This window comes from Netta rufina (genome assembly GCF_964035555.1).
Source record: "Netta rufina genome assembly, chromosome: 2".
NCBI lineage: Eukaryota > Metazoa > Chordata > Aves > Anseriformes > Anatidae > Netta > Netta rufina.
Genome location: NC_140124.1, coordinates 67,365,505 through 67,385,486, shown reverse-complemented (window position 1 = coordinate 67,385,486; position 19,982 = coordinate 67,365,505). Strand labels below are relative to the sequence as shown.

Genomic DNA, 19,982 nt, shown 5'->3' with positions numbered 1-19,982 from the left:
ACAGACCTACACTAAAATGTGATCTTTTCTTTGCTGTCTGTTCAAGAAGAGGTTTTTTGCCAGGTGTTTGCTCACTACCTGGGAAGGTGCCTGAATGTTATCTTGGATAGGTAAACTACACTGCCCCAGAAAATGTTTAACTGTATCTAGCCTGTAGGCACAGGAGAAAAGGAGATAGAAGATGTGAGATTACCCAAGAAAACCCACATGATTGCTCCAACAAAGATCCTACTTCTACTTATGCAGCAAGTGCAGTTTATCTTCCTGCTCATTTTATCTTTTTGCATGCCCTACAAAGCATAATTGTGGAAAAGCTGAGCAAACAAATCTCTCCTATAATTTGACTTGGAATGATTTCACATATCTTTTGCTCTTGCACAGAAGGAAAGAAGTCCATTTATACCTATCAATGAAAATGAAATTATAACAAGGAAATAAAATCATGAGAAGAACTCTTCTAAAGGCCTGATATGAAAAAATGTGAGTTTAGCGTCTAAAAACAAACAAACAAACAGAACAACCCAAAACAGACTGTCTTGCCAATATAAATCATGAGATGAAAGTTTGAACTAGTCAGGAACTTCCTGACGGAAACACCATCTGCTCATATAACTTGGATATAAATACCATGCTTTACGCTCTCAAGGTAAGGAAGATGCTAACTGCCAGAGCTGCTGAGCTGGGAATTGAAGGACTGCAGGGCAACTTCTTTTTGGCTTGGCAATTAGCAGTCTGGAAGGCCAGGAGAATCTCCTCCCTCACTTGTACACACTTTCCCTAATCTTTTCAGTCACCAAGACCCTGCTGCCACATGTACAGGTGGTACGGTGCGCCATTTCACCTGCAAATGTAAAATGAGGCAATGATAAGAGATAAGGAGAGCCTGAGATGGACAACAGGAGGAGGGAGGGATTCACATAATGCACTGTCACTCATTCTCACTGGAGACTTCGGAGCTCTTCAGCTTTGGAGATCCCACTTTCAATCAATAAATCTGCATAATCATCAGGTGCATTCTTAGAAACTTTAGGTTCATTATTAACCCCTTGTTATCATCATCCTCTTGCTCCTTCACTCTTCCAAGTATCTCTTGTCTCATCAATCATTGCTCTCTTTGTAATTTAGAACCACTGAGGCAATACATATTTAATTAAACAAAAATTATTTGGGCAGATGATGTAACTGCTCATTAACTTGTGGGAGAGTTAATCTCACTGCAGCAGCTATCTTTTGAGCATATAATGCAAAAACGCCGTAGGCCAGATGTGCTCCAGGCTCCTCAGGGAGCCTGTGAGGACACAAGACCACATACTTCCCTCACCTTTAGCAGCTGCTAAATGCTCTACCGAGTTACACATTAAGCAAGCCATCAATAACTGGGCCTTTCTTTTCTTTCCATAGCAGTAAAATTACAAGCAGGGAGTGGGTAAGTAGCTCAGCAATCGGTAGTTGACTTACTTATTTACCCGTCCTTAAGCCCACAGGCTATTACTACATATTGACTACTTCACTGGCAGTCGGCACAAGTGACCTGCTTTGGAGCTATGATATGAAAGTAAATGCATGTACCTTGTTAATCAGAGGTGGACCATCAAGGCATCTCTGCATGGAAGGTGGCACTTGGTAAATATCGTGCTCCACTAGACCATGACCAGTGGGTATTTGATAAATTCCCTGATTCAGATGTGAAGGCGGCACCTGGTAGACAGGGTCCTGTGCTGAAGCATGCGAGCTTGGCACTTGATAGATTTTTTGTTGGTTGAAGGACTGATGTGTCAGTCCTGAACTGGATGTATCCTGGCCAGATGGACCATCCTGTACCACTGGACCGATCAGAAGTTTCACACGGTTGCCTGGAACAATGCCTTGCCGACCATGTAAGGAACAGAGCCACCATCCTTCAAGACCTTCAGTGTTCTGTTCTATCACTGTCAAAATGTCTCCTTTACGGAAGGCCAACTCTTCTGCACATTCAGGGACATTATCATACAGGGCTCTTGCCATAAGATTCTGTGGAGAAAGAAAGAGAAGAAAAACAAATGAACAAACAAGCAAGAATTTTTCTAAAACTTCAAGGACATTCTAGGTGGAGAGGAAGAAGAACTGAATTTGACAAAGTGTGCAGAAAACCAAAATAACCCAGAAAATGATGCAACATAACATGGGATTCCTCTTTTCCAAGTTGGAGAAATTAGGTACTTATGTATTAGCAACACTGCAAGTGAGAGCTTTTCCAGTAATACCAGGTCCAGTAGAAGCTCTTTAAATGGTCTGTTTGCCTATAAGGACAGTAAGCCAGGAGAGTTCTGCTCTCAGCTCCAGGATGCTCTTCCTGTTCCTTGAGGCTTGTAAACTCATCATCTCCTGGCATCAATTTCTCTATAAACATGTGTATACTCTGTGCAGAGCTACAGCTAGCTAGCTGATAATTTAAATAAATTTTGAACACCACTCCAAGCAACATAAACCAGAACAACTGCAGGGTCCCAAAAGGCTTTCCAGTAGAGGTGAAGATTCCATTAGCATAAAGACAGTGGGACAGTTTTTCTTAGCTAACACCTGCAGACTTCTTAAAGTTAGGGATCTAGGGATGACAGGGTGAGGAAAACCCACGCTAAAATACAAACTGACAAAATGTCACTGTTTCTGAACTACAACACTCGTATTATGTAGCTCTGTGCCTTCTCATTCTTTCTGTAAACTTCCTTGGTGGAACAGCATAAAAGCAGCTTAATAGGTTAAAAAGCTTTCCCATCCACCCACCACCACCCTAAAGCCCCAAACAACAACAAAAAAATAATACAAAGGACAAGGTTCCTTAGAGCCCTGCTCTCTGTAGACAGACCTTGAAGAGAACATTATTTCAGAAACAATGTGCTCAGCGACCCCAGCAGGAGTCATAGCTTTGCCACAGGGAAAGCTGTACCAGTCTATGTGGGCATGTCCTTTTGTCAAAGAGAATTAAGAACCAAACATTACCGCATAGCACATCAATGTGCAACTTGGGAGGACTCCAAGGGCAGCCAAGGAGCGTCAGTTTAACAGTTCAAGCGTTCTTATATGCATCTTGCTTGATTATTGCTACTTCTCCACTTGAAATAACACAAAACCTCACATGGGTCTACTCCCAAGCATCTGTCTAGCGTTTCGGGCAGGTTTTGCAGTTTGCCCAGAGATCCATTTTGCTGTGGCTATACTACCAGCAGTACCTCTGCTAAGAAGTTTTAAGCCACCTCTGAGTCTTTGTAGACCTGTGATTTGTGAGGTGCAGATGTCCTCCTGAAAAGTGCTATCTCCTCTCATAGATTGAACCAGCTCCTTTCCCTCTGTCTCTGCAGGCCTGTGTGGCACATTCAATTCTGAATTAACAGTCAAGCTTAGGTATTCAACAGAAAGTAGGCAGGCTGTATGTACTGACATTCTTGGAGCCCTCACAAAGGCCATGGACATTTCATTTTTTGGCTCTGGTGATGTTTCCAGATACATTGGCAGTGACTGCTCCATGCCTGCCTGCTTTTTGGTGAAGGCAGTCAGCAGAGACAGTTATAAATTAATTGTAAGCACCTGAAAAAACACAGGGAACCCTGTATCTGGAGTGTTCTAAGTATGTGGATGCAGTACACAGACTGAAATGGTGCTAATCCCCTATAAGATAGAATATGCAGCTGCCCTTAAGGTTTATCTTCCCTCTATTAAAGGGACAGTGGCAAGTACAGTTTACTGTTTTTATCTGTCGTTATTTATTCTCCCTCTTGGACATACTAAAACTTTTTTTTTAGTCCCCCATTAATTATATATTTTCCCATTGAAAATCACTGCATTTCTCCATCATCTCTGTTATTCATCAAGACAGCAGACTTCATTTGATCTTGCTCGGGTCGATGTTTCTAAGCACATCACACAACCAGGAGGTTGTATGAAGGAGTAACCGGTGGACGGAGAGGGGGGAAGCTCAAATGTCACATAAAAGGTAGATGAATATGTTTTTTCTCAGACATGTGCTATTGAAACAGGGTGCATGAGATCAGTTTTCTCTTCTCTGAATGGGGGATCAGCTTTCAAATGTATGAGAAACATCGGCTTTGCCCTTCATCAGCGTCATTAGGGAGGTCATTATAAATTAGGCTCTGGCTTGGAAAAGCAGGACTGCCATTTTGAGCTCCCATGTGAATGAAGAGCAGCACTGGGGGCCCACCGTTCCCTCTGACTGAAATCTATTCTGTTCATCAGTCAACAATGCTGAGAAACGTGAATAGAGATACAGCACAAAGCAATTTTGTCCATGCCTTGGCAGAACTTTAAAACTATTCCTTAGCACCATTAAACACAATGGTCTCTTCTCAAATACTACATCTGTGCTATTGCTGTGTTGACTTTGCTGCTCAGCTGAGCCCAAGAAGCTCAGAAAAGAAAAGCTCCTGTCTAGTGTGAATATTCAAGTTAATCTCTTATTTTTTTACATTTATTTCAAATGTGTCTTTCACAGGAGAAATCTACTAATGTGACTAGCTCAGCCTGTATAACTAAACAGGGCTTTTGCAGAGGATGGTGTTTGAAGAGGACAATGATTACACGGGGTCCACAAAATGAGCAGGCTAAACCAATGATAAATGCTTATTCTTCTATACTTCATTGGTTTAAGGTATTTAAAAAAACATGATTAGGTTCTACAGCAAAGCAGTTCTCAGAACAAAGCCTGGAATGGTGGCAGAATTAGAGCAGATAAAAATTCCCATGTGAATTTTGTTTCCAGTTGCTCATTATCTCTGTCCCAGTGACCTTCTCACCACCTGGCGTGCAGCATGTTAATACTTTCTGGATATGCTTCAAGAACTTCCTTGCTGCAAATAACATCAGATTCTTGTTGTCAGTGTTAACTTGGGCACCAGTATGTGAATTATACTAATTGGTTGCCACTTGTCTCAAAGCAATTTTCCCAAGGCCTTTTGAATAGCCCATAGTCATGCCACCAGCATCCCTCACTGATGGAGCAGTAAAGTCATAACATATTCCTCCAAACAAGCACTGGAATGAGAAATAAAAATCCTGTTGCCTGGTTGCCAACAAGTGTTCATGCTAAGCAAACCTCCTGTGTTCGGAGTTTCCCTGACTCCATTCTTCCTTCACAGGACTTCTCAGTGTGAGCTTCAGGAACAGTATCACAGATGCTGCTATTAGTCAGCATAGTTAGCCTTGAGAATAATCAAAATAGTCACCACAGAAGCTAATCAGGAAAGCTTTTGAAAACCACACAGCAATCTTTAACAGGCTGTGGTGATCAGGCTGGTAGTCTCTACTCTTCCACATGCAGAAAGAAGTCCTGATCGAAGATACCTCTCAATACTTTATCTGGATTGATTTGACAAATTTGAATATTATTTTGGCAACTGGGAAGTTGCACAAAAGTCTTTTTATATTTCCAATACAATAAGGGGGAAAAAGAAGGGCAACAGATTCAGAACTACAAATTCATGTTCTGTAATGGCAGGGAAGAAATTATTTGATCCTAGATAGGGACAAATGTTAGTTTGCCATGGAAATCAGCTACACTTCATAAAATGGACTTTTATGAAAAGAAGGCTCTTATGGCCTTCTTTTAATAAGATTAAGGATGGATGTCTCTGTTGCTCTCCATCAATCCAGTTAAATGATATTTATCATATATATGTGTCATAATATATGATATAATTCAGTTGCATGATAGTTGCAATTGTGCTCGCTTAAAACTGAAAGTACCCATGGTCTGTAAACAACTCTGTTCTCCTGATCTCCTGTGTTATAGCAGCACAGCAGCCATGCTTCAGTTAATGAGAGCTTTGACTTTTTTGACTGGAAAGTCTCTGGACTCTCTGGACTTGACTGGATACTCTCTAGATGATATGCAGATTCCAGTGCCCACAGTCCCAAATTTCAACATCAATTGAGACAGAAGTAAAGTTTTCAAGGGTTCACTACATAAAGTGAACCTGGTATTTCATGTTTTTTCAATGCCAGCTCTAAATCCATTCATATTCTCTGTAAACTTTAGATTTTTCTCTTTTGAGTCCAGGATGCATGTCCCAGTAAAACCTGGCTGAGAACAAAAGATGCTGCCCTGAAAGCTGTCACATGTCCTACATGTAGTACCTGAAGTAAAAAAAATAAAAATAAAAAATCTCTCCGTAAACTATTTTTCCTCTCAGATGCAAAAGAGATTACAGGCCAGATTCAGATGCATAAAGACTGCATGAAGTCCATCTCAGACAAGTCAAAGTTGTCTCCTAAACCTACAGTGATCAATGGCTAGCATACCTGCAGCTGAACAAAGACACACAAAAATATTTTGAAAAATACAAACTATTTTTGTTAGCCTTCCCTAAAGCAAAGGGAACTGATAAAATTCTGTTATTTTTAATTTGAAGAATGAAAGGTTGCTTGTTGATGAGACTGAATGGCAGAAGAGGGAACTGAGAGAGCGGTGGAAACATCTATTCCTGCTGTTAGAGTAAACACAGACAGTGACGTGGGTAACAAGAGCGTGTGAGGTGCATGCAGCCATGCAAGTAAACACAGGAATGATAAATGACACGCTATGAGATTAAATACAAAAGGCTCCTTAAGCGCCAAGGGCTGTGGTGCCAAGCTCCTGGTGCAGAGCTGCTGACCTGAGTGCTTAGCCAGTGCTGCCGTGAATGAACACTGAAGGAAAAGGGTCAGCCAAATGTAAGCTCACTGAAGTGCAGTCACTTCCCTCAGAGGTGCAATCTGATGATGTTCCAGAGAACACAGGTTTGTGCATACTACACCCCACAAACCAGAGTAGGGGGCATTGTGTTTTTTCGTGTGTTTTATTTTCTTCTTTGTTTTGTTTTTAAATATTGCTTCCTATCTGTGGAGTTTATGCAAAAATAGAACCAGGGAAATCACTTCTGTTCTTATCTGAAGAAGGGTGGGATTCCTCTCTATTATTGGACAAATTGTTTCTTAAAAGCCCAAATGGCTTCTTTTCTAAGTTTTGATAGCTTAGGAAAAGGAAGAGAGCAGCAAAGGAAGGAAAGGTAGGGAAGACACCCCAAAGAAGTGCCTGTGCACAAACCAGAAGCTTCATCTTGGTTGGATTGCTTTTAACTCTCCATCACAGAATACTTTTGAAAATATTCTCCTGTCTCCTTGTGGTTTTCATTATCTCTTGTTTCTGCTTTAGGTTTAAGATGAATCACTGCTGCTCCACAGTAAGCTTAAACATGTATGTACTCTTGTATGGTTGCAGTAGGCCTAATAGTAATGATTTGCCTTTGAGAATGAAGAACTGATCTGAAAATCCAGTACGTTTTATTCTGACAGAAAAAGTTTGACAATAAGCACTAGGCAAGGGTGATGTTCATGCTCTACTACACCTTCTGACAGAAGAGCTACAGTGAAAGAGTCATTGGATGTGTTAAATTGGTGCTTTTTAGCTCCCATCTCCCTTTCTACTTCTCCCTGTCACTGCCCCTGAAATAAAGAATCTACTGTGCTGCACTGGCAAAGAGAGAATCTATTGAGGCACAGTAGGTTACAGTTGTAGCTACAATAAGCAACTTTTCACAATGGCTATTTAATACAAGTTGTCTAAGGTGACAGGCTAAGACATTCAGCCTTGGAAAATGTCTGTTGCTGTCCTCCTCTAATGTGGAAGAAGGCAGTGACTTGCATGGGTTATGGATTGCAAAATGGTCCCTTAGTGCCTGTGTGTGTGCAGACCCATAGTAGCTGGGTGCCAGCAGCAAGCTGTGTGCAGGTACTTAACCTTTTATCTTAAGTCAATAGCTCCACAGCGGAAGCAGGAAATGCTACCACAACATATATGAAACAGCTTGCTGCACCACCAGGGCAGTGCTGTTACTGCAGCTTCAGCAGGACAAGCAGGGGGACTTTGAGAAGCCCTTAGCACCCAGTTCAGACTGGTGGTCTGTCCACTGGCTCTGGGAAACATAGGCAAAAGCCATAGTTACCTTCTTTAGGCTCTCCTTTGCTTTCTTCCACAAAAAACCAAAAAAACAAAAAACAAACAAACAAAAAAACCCCTCTGTTTTAGAGAAGACGCTTTTCTGGTTAAATGTTACTAGCCAAAATAATTGCAAGTCCCGCCATCTGGAAAAAAAAAAGGCAGTTTTCCATGCACATATTTGGAAGGTTGACTTTACAGCTAATGAGAGAGCAAGCTACGAGGTGACAGCCTGCGCAGAGCCCTAACAAGAACAGATCTTCTGCCCTGAGTATCCTCAGTCTGGTCCTGTGTATCTCTGGAACACAGGCTGCCAGTCATGCTGAAGCGTGCCAAGCTGTCTGGAAGTTGTGATGTGGAAAATATTGGGTCTGCAGAGAGGAAAGGCAAGTGTCTAATTTCAGTGTTCCACTGAGCTGTCCCAGCTCTCGTCTGGCCTGAGAGGCCTAAATTGAGGAGTTTGCTCTGAGCTGCTTGTGGTAGTGAGACCAGTTATGCAGTAAGTAAGGCTGATAAGTCCATATGTACCCTCCTTACTGGTTCATGCTGGGGTAAGCCACAGGAGGGCATGATACCTGTCATGCTCTGGATATATTCACAGTCGGCTTTTACAGGCACGATATTCTACCCAGGAGGGGTGGCAGGCAATCAGCTAGCAGATCAGCTAGGGCTCAGGCATTTCACACTCCTGCTAGCTGATGTGGCCCATCAGTTCTTCCACAACTGGGATTCAGGCATGAAGTGAACACATGAGAGACCACATGCTCTCAGCTCTGAGGACATTTTTGTTTCACCACAGCTATCCCTTTTTAAGCATATAAGAGAGACTCATGTATCCAGACCTTTTGCAGGCAGTCAGCAAAGTATTTTACGAAACTGAGGCAGCGCAGTGAACCTGCAATTTGGGAAGGAATCCAAGTGCATGAATCCTAAAGAAGATAATATAAGAGCAGCTGCTTAGTGATGAAAGGGAGATGGGGGTAAGGAAAAATGTGAAAATTAAGATTATTAGCAGACGAGATCCTTCATTGTTCTTCACTGAGTGCATCTGCTTTTTGCTGTGCCTGACATTTCACACTGGGCAAGTGAGTTGAAAACACAGTTCCCTTGCTCAGAATCTATTAAGAGCAATAAAATGATAATTCTATATTGCACAGCAAGCTATGCTTTTGCCTCTTCTGGTTGTGTTTCTTTTGCTTTTTTTTTTTTTTTTCCTTGTTTGGCTGTTCATTTGGTTTTAGTTAGAGGGGATGTGAGGTCTCAGGGGGCTGCCCTGCTTTCCTGGGCATTACACAGATCATCACAGAAATATAATTTTAGATCAGACATTGCATAAGGTGTTGATTTATCAACTCTTATCTTTGATGTAGAGATGGGTGGTTGTACCATTAATGCCTTTTGCATCACATTAGACCTCTGAGGTGCTTGGTTAGCATGCAGAAGAGGCTGCTCCCTCCCACACATAGTAAACTCCTGCTTGAGCTCTTGATGCTGGGACTGAACAGGCCATAGCTGGGCTAGAAAAGGGCCTGGCTGAGGCAATGCACTTTAGCTCAGTGTTGGGGGACACCCATGAGATTAATGCACTCTGCTGGTATGTTGTCAGACCACACAGCCTGGTTTGGAGCTATCACACAAGGCAGATATGTTTAGAGACAGCACAATTAACAGCGAGGCAGAGCAACAATCCCCTGATCACATATCCTGATCTTATTCCACCGCTCCCTGAGTTTCTAAAGTGTTGAAATCTTTTCTTTGCTCTTTCTGGGAACACAAACCACATCCCCTAACTTCTTACTTTCAAGACCCATTGATATTTTGGGAAATTCCACCACACCTAACTCACAGAGTTTTCTGTACGTATTTTACCCTCGTAACCAGTTTCCTTTCCCCCCACCCAAGGAAGGGTGTGATCTAGCTCCATGACTTTTAAAGGCCTTTTCAAATCTGTCTGAGGACTGTGTGCCTCCTGTGGTATCAACAGGAAAAAAAAAAAAAAAGAAAAAAGGAAAAAATAAAGTGTGCAAACAATAGCACTAGAGTAAATATTATCTCACTGTGATTAAACCGCAGTACCTCAAAATCAAAGAGCATGTGGAAAACCTAACCTCTTTCCCTGAGGCAAGCAATTAAAACTTAATGAAAGGAGATTGGATGATGAATGTGTAAAAATTGAAGGAGCAGAAGGAAAAAAAAAAAAAAAAAAAGGAAGGATGGAAAGAAAGAATCCAGAAACTTGTGTTTTGAGTTCTCAGTTTTCCATTTTCTGGCATTAGCGAGCAGCCTTCTTCCAGAGAAATTTTCCTTAAAAGAACCTCTTGCTCCCAAATTTAACCCTTCCATATGCAACTCTTTGGGGATACAATCACAGCTTGACTGTCAAGAAACCATAGCTGTGTAGGCATAAGACTTCGGTATTGTCACAGACCTTTGTGTGATGTCTTCAGCTTTGGAAAGTATGACTAATTGATTTTAACATTTAAAACTTAGCTGAACTGGGATGTGTTTTTCTTCTCCCAGCTCTTTCCAAAAACTCTTCACAGAGGGGAAAGCCATCCTTTCCCATAACTTCATCACCCACCTGAGTTACTAAACAGCAGCCACAACTTGTGATGATGCCCCAAGAGTTCAGGTTACTGGGGGAAAACAAGCCTGGGAACTTGTGTCCCCAGGCACCCTCCTGCAGCCTGGCAGGGGGACAAGAAGCCGCAGCTGCCTGGAGATCAAACGCCTGCAGGGTAGGCAGGCCTGGCTGTCAGATGAGGCTTGGCAGGTCCCATCAGGGTCTTCTCCAGACCACTGGGCACTCACCAGAAGTCAGCAGAAAGTCACCAAAGTACCAGCACAGCTCATTTTTTGGCAAGCTGACATTTTCTAGGGAAGCATTCTCATGGAGATGCAAGAAGGGAGTGTGTTTTAGCCGGCTGTCATTACCATGCTTGTTCTCAAATTGAAATAAAACTTTAACTGTATTCTCGATTGCATGAGAGACTGGTTTGTGTAGCTTAAGGGCTGTAAATGAAGTAAACCAAGATAAGACAGAGAGAGAAAAAAAAAGAAGATATCTGCTTGTAAACTAGGCTCTTCTGTAACAGCCTTCTGTAACAGTAAAAGATGATTTATTACCCTAAGCTTTTTATCTGGATGTAAAGTCCTTAGGAGAAAGGTATTCATGAACATACCTACTGTAAACTGCATGTCAAACAAACAGTGTACACTTCCAGATGGGTTTTATATAACATATATATATATTATAATATATATATATATGTTTCAAAGACAATCACAGAATCTTCAGTCTGTGCTTCCCTCCCTCCTGACCTCAACTAAGCAAAATATTCACTGGAGGAATTGAGATAAAGTCCTAGGATGGAACAGCATTTTCTGAGATTTGTTGTGACCAAATGATTCACATTATTGCTCCTGCTAAATTTTTCAACCTTGCTGTGAGTGAGGCCTGTTTAAGAAAGGACCTCTGATGTGCTGACTGCATTTCTATAGAGTAAACCCCTTCTTATTACTCTTCCTTTCTCAGGCAGCCTAATTCACTTGGACTGTGAATGAAGCACCCTTGAAATAAACACAGAAACATAAAGGCAGGAATAGGCTTCATCCCTACAAAGGAAAAAAAAAAAAAAAAAAAAAAAAAAAAGTTTTTGTCATGCTAAGCACTTGGGTTTCTCAGACTGCATACTATAGCTTTAGCAGTCCTGTTTCTTGTCAAACACAAACTATGTCCAAATCCGCTATGGAAAAATGAACTCCTTAAAATTAAGACAGTTTCCACTACTGTAACGTCTAGACCAACAGGCAAATGAAAAAGGTCACTTGCCAAGAGTAGCCTGTGATAGACAGGTAGCAAAACTCAAGGGCTGTACTCTTTATTGCTGTAAAGAGACAAAGCTTCACTGATACTGAGAGCTGCAGCCATTTACAGGCAGCAAGGAGTACCTTTAAATGCAGATTTACTTAGCAGTAGCCTGACTTACAAATATTTATGGCATGTATTCAGCAATATTTTTAGCAGTACAGACCCAGAGGACTGTCTGATTAATCCTACTGCAGACCAACTATAAAGCATATTTTGGCAGTTGGAGTACTGTTGTTGATGAACGTCCACTGCTTTCATGAGTGTTCAGAGAGCATGTATTACATAAAGAAGTGTCTTGAAAAGTGACTTCCAAATTTATGATTCCAAACACCGCTGAATGTAGGCTTTTAGAGGTATATGCTCTCTCAAAAAGTTCAGCAATTTCTCTTCATCAAGGGCAGGCAGAAGTAGGAACACTCAAAGACGCAGGTTCTCCAGCTTTGTCACAGCTAAAGCGGACACCTGTGTATACTGATCTTTGTGCTCCAGACTTTAGGGACAAAAACATGCTTACCTCCTATTGGTATCAATAGGACTTACACACCTAAGTGTTTGGGATAAGCTAATCTAAATAAATTAAGCAAAACAAAAGTGACTTTTGCTACCTCAAGTTGTTGTGTACTGAAGTCCTCCCATGGCTTCTCCCATCTTTGGTAATGGCATTGAGACATGGAGGGAACTCTGTGTTTCAATTGTTTCTCCTAGTCTTTGCATGTAGAGAGACACCAGGCTGTTTGCTATTTCCAGACACTAAAGATTCCAGATTCCTCTTTGCCTGCACTCCTGTGCAAGAGCAGGACTGTAGGCTTGCTTCTCTCAGAGTACTGCCATGAGTACATGTCCTTTGCAAGACGATGAATATAAGATTATTGTTTCTTACTGTGTTTAAAGTTGGCCAAAGAAGCCAACCAGGGACACCCCTTCCAGTAGTGGAGCAGGGAGGTTGTGAGTGACTCAGAATTTCCTCCTCTCAACTTTTACTTGGGTCACTAGTCAAGCCTGACCCTACTGCAATGACTCTAGTATTTGTAATGTTGTAGAGCAACAGGTACTAGGCAATTCAATCACAAACTCCTGAGACACCACACGTAGGAGTTCAATGTTCAGCGATAAGTTATCAGTGCAAGTATAATCTTTTCTAACCCTGACTGTTGCCATGCTTGAGATTGAGATTCCAAAGGTGATTCCATACAGTGTTACAAACTGATCCCAGAGTTAATGCTGAATTCGCAATAACACTTCATATGACTTCTCCAAACGCTAGCCTGTGTCCTGCAGAGTGGTGATCATTGGCTTAGAAGGGCTGCAAAACTTTTTTCCTGTGCTTGAAGTTTTTCCTTTGCAGAAAATGTTTCCATGAAGCCTTACTATTAGGCAACTCTACTCTCTAATCCGGTAAGGCCCCCTCTGATCATCTCATTAGATAGTACGGCATTGTTTTAGACAACTAGCTCTTGATGAACAAGCTTACAGCTACATTACTAATGAGCAGCTGTTAGCATGAAAACACAGAAGTTTAGAGAACATGCAAAAAACTGCATGCTGTTAGCTGTAACACTTTGTCCTGGCTCCTCCCTCTGAAATAAGTTCTGTAACATCTAAGACCCGGCACCTCCACCTGCAAAATGAGACTAACAGTACCTTGCTATCTTAGGACGTCTCTGGGAGGCTAAACAAATTCTGTCACAAGTTTCTCAGATACCTGGATGTACTGAGGCAAATACTGCCATTAGGTGTATAAATACAAACTTGAGACTTAGAAGCTGTATGTAAGTCTACCGGAGGGCAGGGGCAGCATGCAGAGGCCAGAGTGGGGAAGAGCAGAAATCTGAGAACTATGGTGGCTCTCCAAGTTTTGTGAAGGAGCCAGTCCTGCTGCTACTTCTCACTAGCGCTGCTGCTGATAAATGCCATTAGGCCTGATCCTGCTGGGATTCTGCCATCTCCCTCCATATGCGTACAGAGGAGAGAAAAATCATGAAACTTTTACTCTAAACTCATGACCATAACAGAGACAGCACAAACTTGTACAGTTTTCATTTTGTTGGTTTGTTGCTCTAATATGTTTCTCTAATATGACCTTCTCCAAGGTTTTACAGCTCCTACTTACTTCTAGGTTTGATTGTCACACTGTGATGGCTGAGATTAAAGAAAAAAAAAAAAGAGGAAAACAAAGAGTGTGAGGAATAAACAAGACAAAGAGGATTGGTTAGTAAAGTACAGGCAGTTCTTTTCCTTTTACATGGCCTAATGCTTGAAGTCTTTCATTGCCAGGGTTACAAGCAGCTTTTCACAAGCATTTCTGGTTGGGAATATAGTATTTCTTCCCAGCGACACTATTTTGTTTGTCTTGGCACGCAGGCATTGTAATCAAGTCTATATATTACAGCACTGTGCCTTAGCACCAATGGCAGGCATTTCAAACCCTATTTACTTAGGTTTCTTCCTTGCCCAACATATTATCTAAAAATAGATAATCAAGACCTCATACTTTACATCTACGTCATTCCTTTTGGCTTAAGTGAGGTAAGGAATGTACTTCTTTTTCTCTTCTCTTTCATCAACTGTATGAATCTTTTAGTAAACAGCTAAGTCCCCTTTCTCCTTCCCCCTCTTTTTTGTCTTGCTTGTGAACAGCCAACAACACAAAAGCCTTGTTATGACAATACCCTGCTTCTTTTGCTTGTGTCACACTTGCAGTGCCAGAGATAGGACACTGGAATTACTGGCCAGAGATAACCTCTCCCACCCATGTTCTTTTCTGTTCACGGTAACCCACAGATATTTCTGTTCCGACATACTGCATTTCAGACGTAACTGCTTCATCCTTGGAGTCACAATCAGTCTGTGTTTGGTTCCAGAAAGAGTGGATTCCACCTTCTGATTTCAAGAGTACTGGAATAGCATCCTTCGAGAACTTGAGGGGATGCAATTTTGTGGAACATGGGGATTTAGCACAAAAAGATGCTGTTGCCATCAAATGAGGAAGAACTGGGGCATTACCATAATACAACTGCACCCTACAGGAATTAGTTTCTGAAAGTAGCTTTCAGACAATTCAGACTAAGAAATACTAGCAACCAGCACAGATGTATTTGTTATGCTCAGTGCTTCCTATCTTCCCATGGCTCAACTAAAATAACTTTTGTATTCTCCAGTATTTAGCTTGTACATGAACGGTAGAAGAATACCTGACTTGAGGTCAAATCTGTCCTTGGTTTACAGTCACATCTTCACCGAATTTCACACAGTAAATAAAATATAGAAATATACAGACATCTAAGGTTAAGTTCTAAAATTGCTGAAATCCACATGAATTTCCTCCCTGGCATTCGGGGGACTTGGGTATTAGAAGAATGTTTGAAGAGTGGAATGAAGAATAAAAGAAACTTGGGTGAAAGAACAAAGAGAGGGAGTAAGTTTTCAAAATGCTTATGAGTAAAAAAAAGGGAGAAGATAACAGACTGAGTAGCAGAAATTAACTCTAGACCAGAAACAACCTTGGGTTTAGTCACACTGAAAGTGAAGTCAGGAGTGATGAAGAGATGTACTTGGGATCTCCCACACAAGTCAGTTCCTGTTCCGTTAACACCCTAAGTAGTAATATGGACCTCAATCACTTCAGTAGATGAAGCCTTATCTGATAGACTATCACAACAAAAGTAAAGAGTGACAACCCCCAAAATAACACCACCGGGATAATACCATGAGCAAAGAAGCAGACCCAACTCTGCACCTGGAAGCTATGCCACCTCTGAAGAGCTGTCACATTCCCAGGCAGAACATAAGTATGCTCTGTTTCTTTATTTTCTGTAAACAATAAAAAGCACAGGACTTTTGTGTTTCCCTATACAAAAAGAAAGAAAGAAAATATCTGAGACTGAATAAGCAGGTAATTTCTTTGTATGTTAATCCAGGGATATGAAGTATACCTAAGGATGTTTGTCCTAGTTAAACAGTGCAAGTAACTACTTCACATTACCTAAAGAAAGCAAACATCGTAGCCTGACAAGAAGACTTCTGAGGTCAAAACCCCTCTTTAAAAAAAAAAAAAAAAAAAAAAAACAAACTTTTTAAAAGGCTTGCTCTTTCTTTGTCTAGCATGCTCCGTCTAGAATTACGTAATCACCTCCTCAAACCAAAGTGTTCATTCCAACCAAACCGGGGGCACAGGAAGCATTATGGAACAGGGCGGACTTCCCCCTTTTCAACTACCTTATTAATTCCTATTCTTGCAGTGCCACTGGGTTACATAGGAAGTGTGATCGTAAAGCACAGGAAGGATGGACGGTTACAAGAAAAGTCAGGGAGTTGTCATAACCATGCAGGACCATTATTTTGCTACTGGGATAAAAGTGCTGCTTAGTTGTGGACAACTGGAAAGCATTTCAGGAGGTCTAACAATGACACTGTGCTCTTTTACTCCCAATTGCCTGATATTTCCTGAGGAGAGGCACAGCTTTCCTAAGCAGGTACAAAGTCCACCTGAACTGGTCTGAAGGGGGAGTGGAAAGGAGCACGAGAGGAATTTGACCTCAGACTTTAAAGCAGTTATTTGAGAGACAATAATAATTGAAGAAAAAAAAAAAAAAAGCCACCAGATGCAGATCAAAGTTTCCAAAGTCACAGGGTATCTTGGTCAGTCTGTATCTCAAACAAGCTCCCTTTCCTGGTTACTCTTACTGCCACGAGATAAACTGACAACAGCTTTGAAAATGAAGTCTAAACTTTCCCAAGTTTGGGTATGAGAGATCTTCAAACCCTGGGCTGAGCTCAGACATCGGAAAGGCATAAGAATGAGTGTAGACTTGCCTAGACATCCCTCAGACGTCTCACATTAAGCTTTATCCACCGCTGCAGGATGTGGGCTCCTTTACACTGAACTCTGCCCATCTTCGGTCCAAAGTCTCCAAGCACGTACCATGCATGACATTTCTAAATCACCTCCCCGTTGCACTGATGCTGCAGTTACTTTTGGCAGAGAAGGTAAAGTTTTTCCTTCCCTCCCCCCCCCCTTTTTTTTTTTTCCTAATCGCACAACATTACAGTATGTCGGTATGCTAATCTACAGCCCCATGAGTGAAGCTGTGCCTTGCCCAGACATTTTATAGCAGGATCAAGTGGAATTAAGTGGAGTAATATTAATACAAAAGCCTGCAAATTTGTGTCTCCCGAATAAAACTCTAATAAAGGGTCTTGAAGGTCCAAGTCCTTCTTTTTATTTAATGGGGAAGAGCAGGGAGGGCTGCCTATCTTTGCAAATGTAGTTGCCTTTTTATTATTATTATTATTTTAAATATGAAGTTGCTTTTTATTATTATTATTGTTTTGGATAAGGAAAATGTTTGGCTGTTTTTTTTTTGTTGTTTTTTTTTTTGACAGCACATCCCCTTCACCCCCCCAAAAATGCGACTCCCCAAAGCTCCAACCCCGCTAACCCGAGCCCGAGCAGCGGGCACTGGGGTTCCCCGGCAACTCACCTTGTACTTCATGGCTGCGGAGGGGCGGCCAGGCAGGGCTCAGTGCCGCATCGCCGCCATCCCCATCCCCATCATCATCATCCTCGCCGCCGCCGCCGCGTCTCCCCGCCGCGCCGCCAGCCCCGCCGCCAGGCTCCCACGCTCATTTGCATAGCGCCCCTCCCATTGGCCGCCCGCTCATGCGGAGGCCACGCCCCGCCCGCCCCTCCCCTTCCCGCCGCCTTTCTCCTCCCCCTCCTGCCGTCGCGCGGCGGGGCTGAGGGCGGGGCGGCTGCCATTAGGGCTGGGGGTGGGTGGGGGTGCTTGGCTTGAGGGCAGGGACCGTCAGGGGGAATAAACACGCAGCGGCCTCTCCACGCTCCCTACGTCGTGTCCCTTCATCAGCCATGATTACTGTAATGCCCATAATAGAAATCTTTGTGGGGGGGGCGTACACCAGCTTGCTGAGATAAAAGGGAAATAAAGTCTCTGCTTTTTGCCCAAGTTGGCCCTTACCCAGCATTTCTAGGTCACAGATGGACTCAAGACTGTTTCTAGTGGCCTAAGGAAAAACAGCAAAGAATACACTTGTACTACCAGTCTGCAAACATAGCTTCATTTCACAGTACAGTGATAGTCTTAAATTCTCATGTGGCTTGTCCTCTAAGAGAGAGATCCTATTGCTGAAATGGCTTCATAGCCTCTAAAGAATGCAATACTTTTATCTGTAATCTCCCCCATTCCCTAGTTCTAGGCTAAAATAAGTGTTGGTACTGTACATATTTACCAAATGAGTGCAGAAATGTATATTTTTTTCAGTACTCTGCCTTGCCTGCACATGCCCTGGTAGTTCATGGAGTAGGAGTCCTTGCCAATACAAAAGATAGCTCAGTCAGTGAGAAAAGAAACCTTCTGCTTCTGCAGTGCAGAACGTGACTCTGCAACTGTGCTCCCTACTCAGTGCCATAGAGCACTCATGGGGATTTTTTTCTGTTATTTTTTTTCTTTTTGTTTTCTTCTTCTCACCCCGTTTTTCCAAGAAGATACTCAAAGTAGGTACTATTTTATAGTGCTGAGTTTTGGGCAACACTCTTCTGAGTGTACCATCAAAATAAATTTGAGTAGCTTCGAAAGAATACAGCTCATTTGTATGCTGTATCCTTAAGACACTTTATTTAAGGAAAGAATTGTTTCAGTGATTATGCATGACCAGCTTACTGTTAGGAAACTGCAAATCTCCTTGGTGTGTTTCTACAAGTAGAGAGTTTGACCTTTGATATTTATTTATTTATTTATTTAGTGCATGTTTTTGCCTTTCATACTGCAGGGATAAAAATTTCTCCTATGGTATGTTTCCCAAGGACAGAGGATGCGACGGCCAAGGTGTGGTGCTGGACTAACAACCAAATCCTGTTCCCTGAATGAACCCTGTACAATCTATTGATGCAAAAGCCTCCATTTCTGGCACCATTATCATGAAGATTAATGCATTAGAGATTGTAAAACTACATTAATAAGGACCAGATAACTATCAGAGACAAAAATAAGAAAAGCAGAATCATACTTCTGACTCCACCTATGTATAAATGTAGAGTGTGTCTGTTTTCCAGTCATCCCACCAGTACTTATATTTTTCATGTAAAAGGTGTTTTTCCTTTTTCAGAGGGCTTTACAATCAAAAAATTATGAAAAACAAAAAATTATGAAGCCTAAGCGCATTTGAGAAGCTGTGCCTCTTGCTTTTGTTTTAGCTTGCATTGCCTCTGATGCATTTAAAATGTCCCTGACTGAGTTTAATCTGAGGTAACAGATGTTTTAATGTGAAATTCTAGACGGGTTATTGCCTAGTATGTATTGCCATTTATCCCTCTCCATAACTCATGCTAAAAATCTTTAATTAAACACCACCAGAATGAAATTTTTGACATCAAACTCCAAAGCTTATCAGTGTTGATAGCTGTATGTTACAATTGTAAGGAAACAGATACAAGAATCAGTATTTTACAGGGAGTAAAACAGATTGCCATCTTGCACCACCTCCTCAATAAAGTCCCACTGCTCATTTGATTCATTCACCCGCCTACCCCCTCTCACCTGCTCTATTTACAATCTTAGCTTTTCTGTGCAGTTTGGAGGGGGAGGGGAGGTTAATTTCCCGAAGGGTGAAATACTCCTGCTTAGTGTGACACCTCTAACAGAACTAGCAGTGTGGCGGAGCTCCCCAGTCTATCATGAATATCAGGCATTAGGTATACCTTGAAAGATATTTGTAAATACAATACTTTAACCTTGACACGGTACCATAAGAAGTGACAGTTGTGAAAAGCACATATTTGTGCACAAGCAGTTTGCTTTTCTCAATGACCTTGTAAAGGGCGATGTCTTTACTATGTAATACCGTATTTCACATTTAGTCTTGTGAAGTTTTAAATTGGTTGCCTTGGATAATCAGCTAAATTATACAATGGAACACGCTGTTGAGGAAGCCAAGGTCTTGCTTCACTGATGTCTGTGTTGTAGAGGCAACTTGAGATGTTCTGGCAGGATTTATAATGACAGGGCCCTATTGAAGTCCTCAGGAGGGTAATTCATGTAATGTGTCTTTTTGCTTCACAGCCCAGCAATGACTTGAATCACTGTCTCATATTTTATGCTGCTGCAGTTCTAGTGAAGTAGCAAGTGGATT

The 19,982-nt window shown here is 41.8% G+C and overlaps 1 protein-coding gene across 1 annotated transcript in view; it reads right to left on the bottom strand.

The window, feature by feature from the left end:
- The window catches only part of NEDD9 (neural precursor cell expressed, developmentally down-regulated 9), a 38,345-nt gene extending 20,902 nt beyond the window's left edge, over positions 1 to 17,443 (bottom strand). Inside the window, exons 1-2 of the mRNA XM_084306999.1 lie at positions 17,318 to 17,443; positions 1,570 to 2,010 (exon numbers count right to left, since the gene is read on the bottom strand). Coding sequence (XP_084163125.1) covers positions 1,570 to 2,010; positions 17,318 to 17,329 — 453 coding nt within the window. The 5' untranslated portion in view covers positions 17,330 to 17,443. The remainder of the gene's footprint in view (positions 1 to 1,569; positions 2,011 to 17,317) is intronic.
- Between the last annotated feature and the right edge of the window lie 2,539 nt (positions 17,444 to 19,982).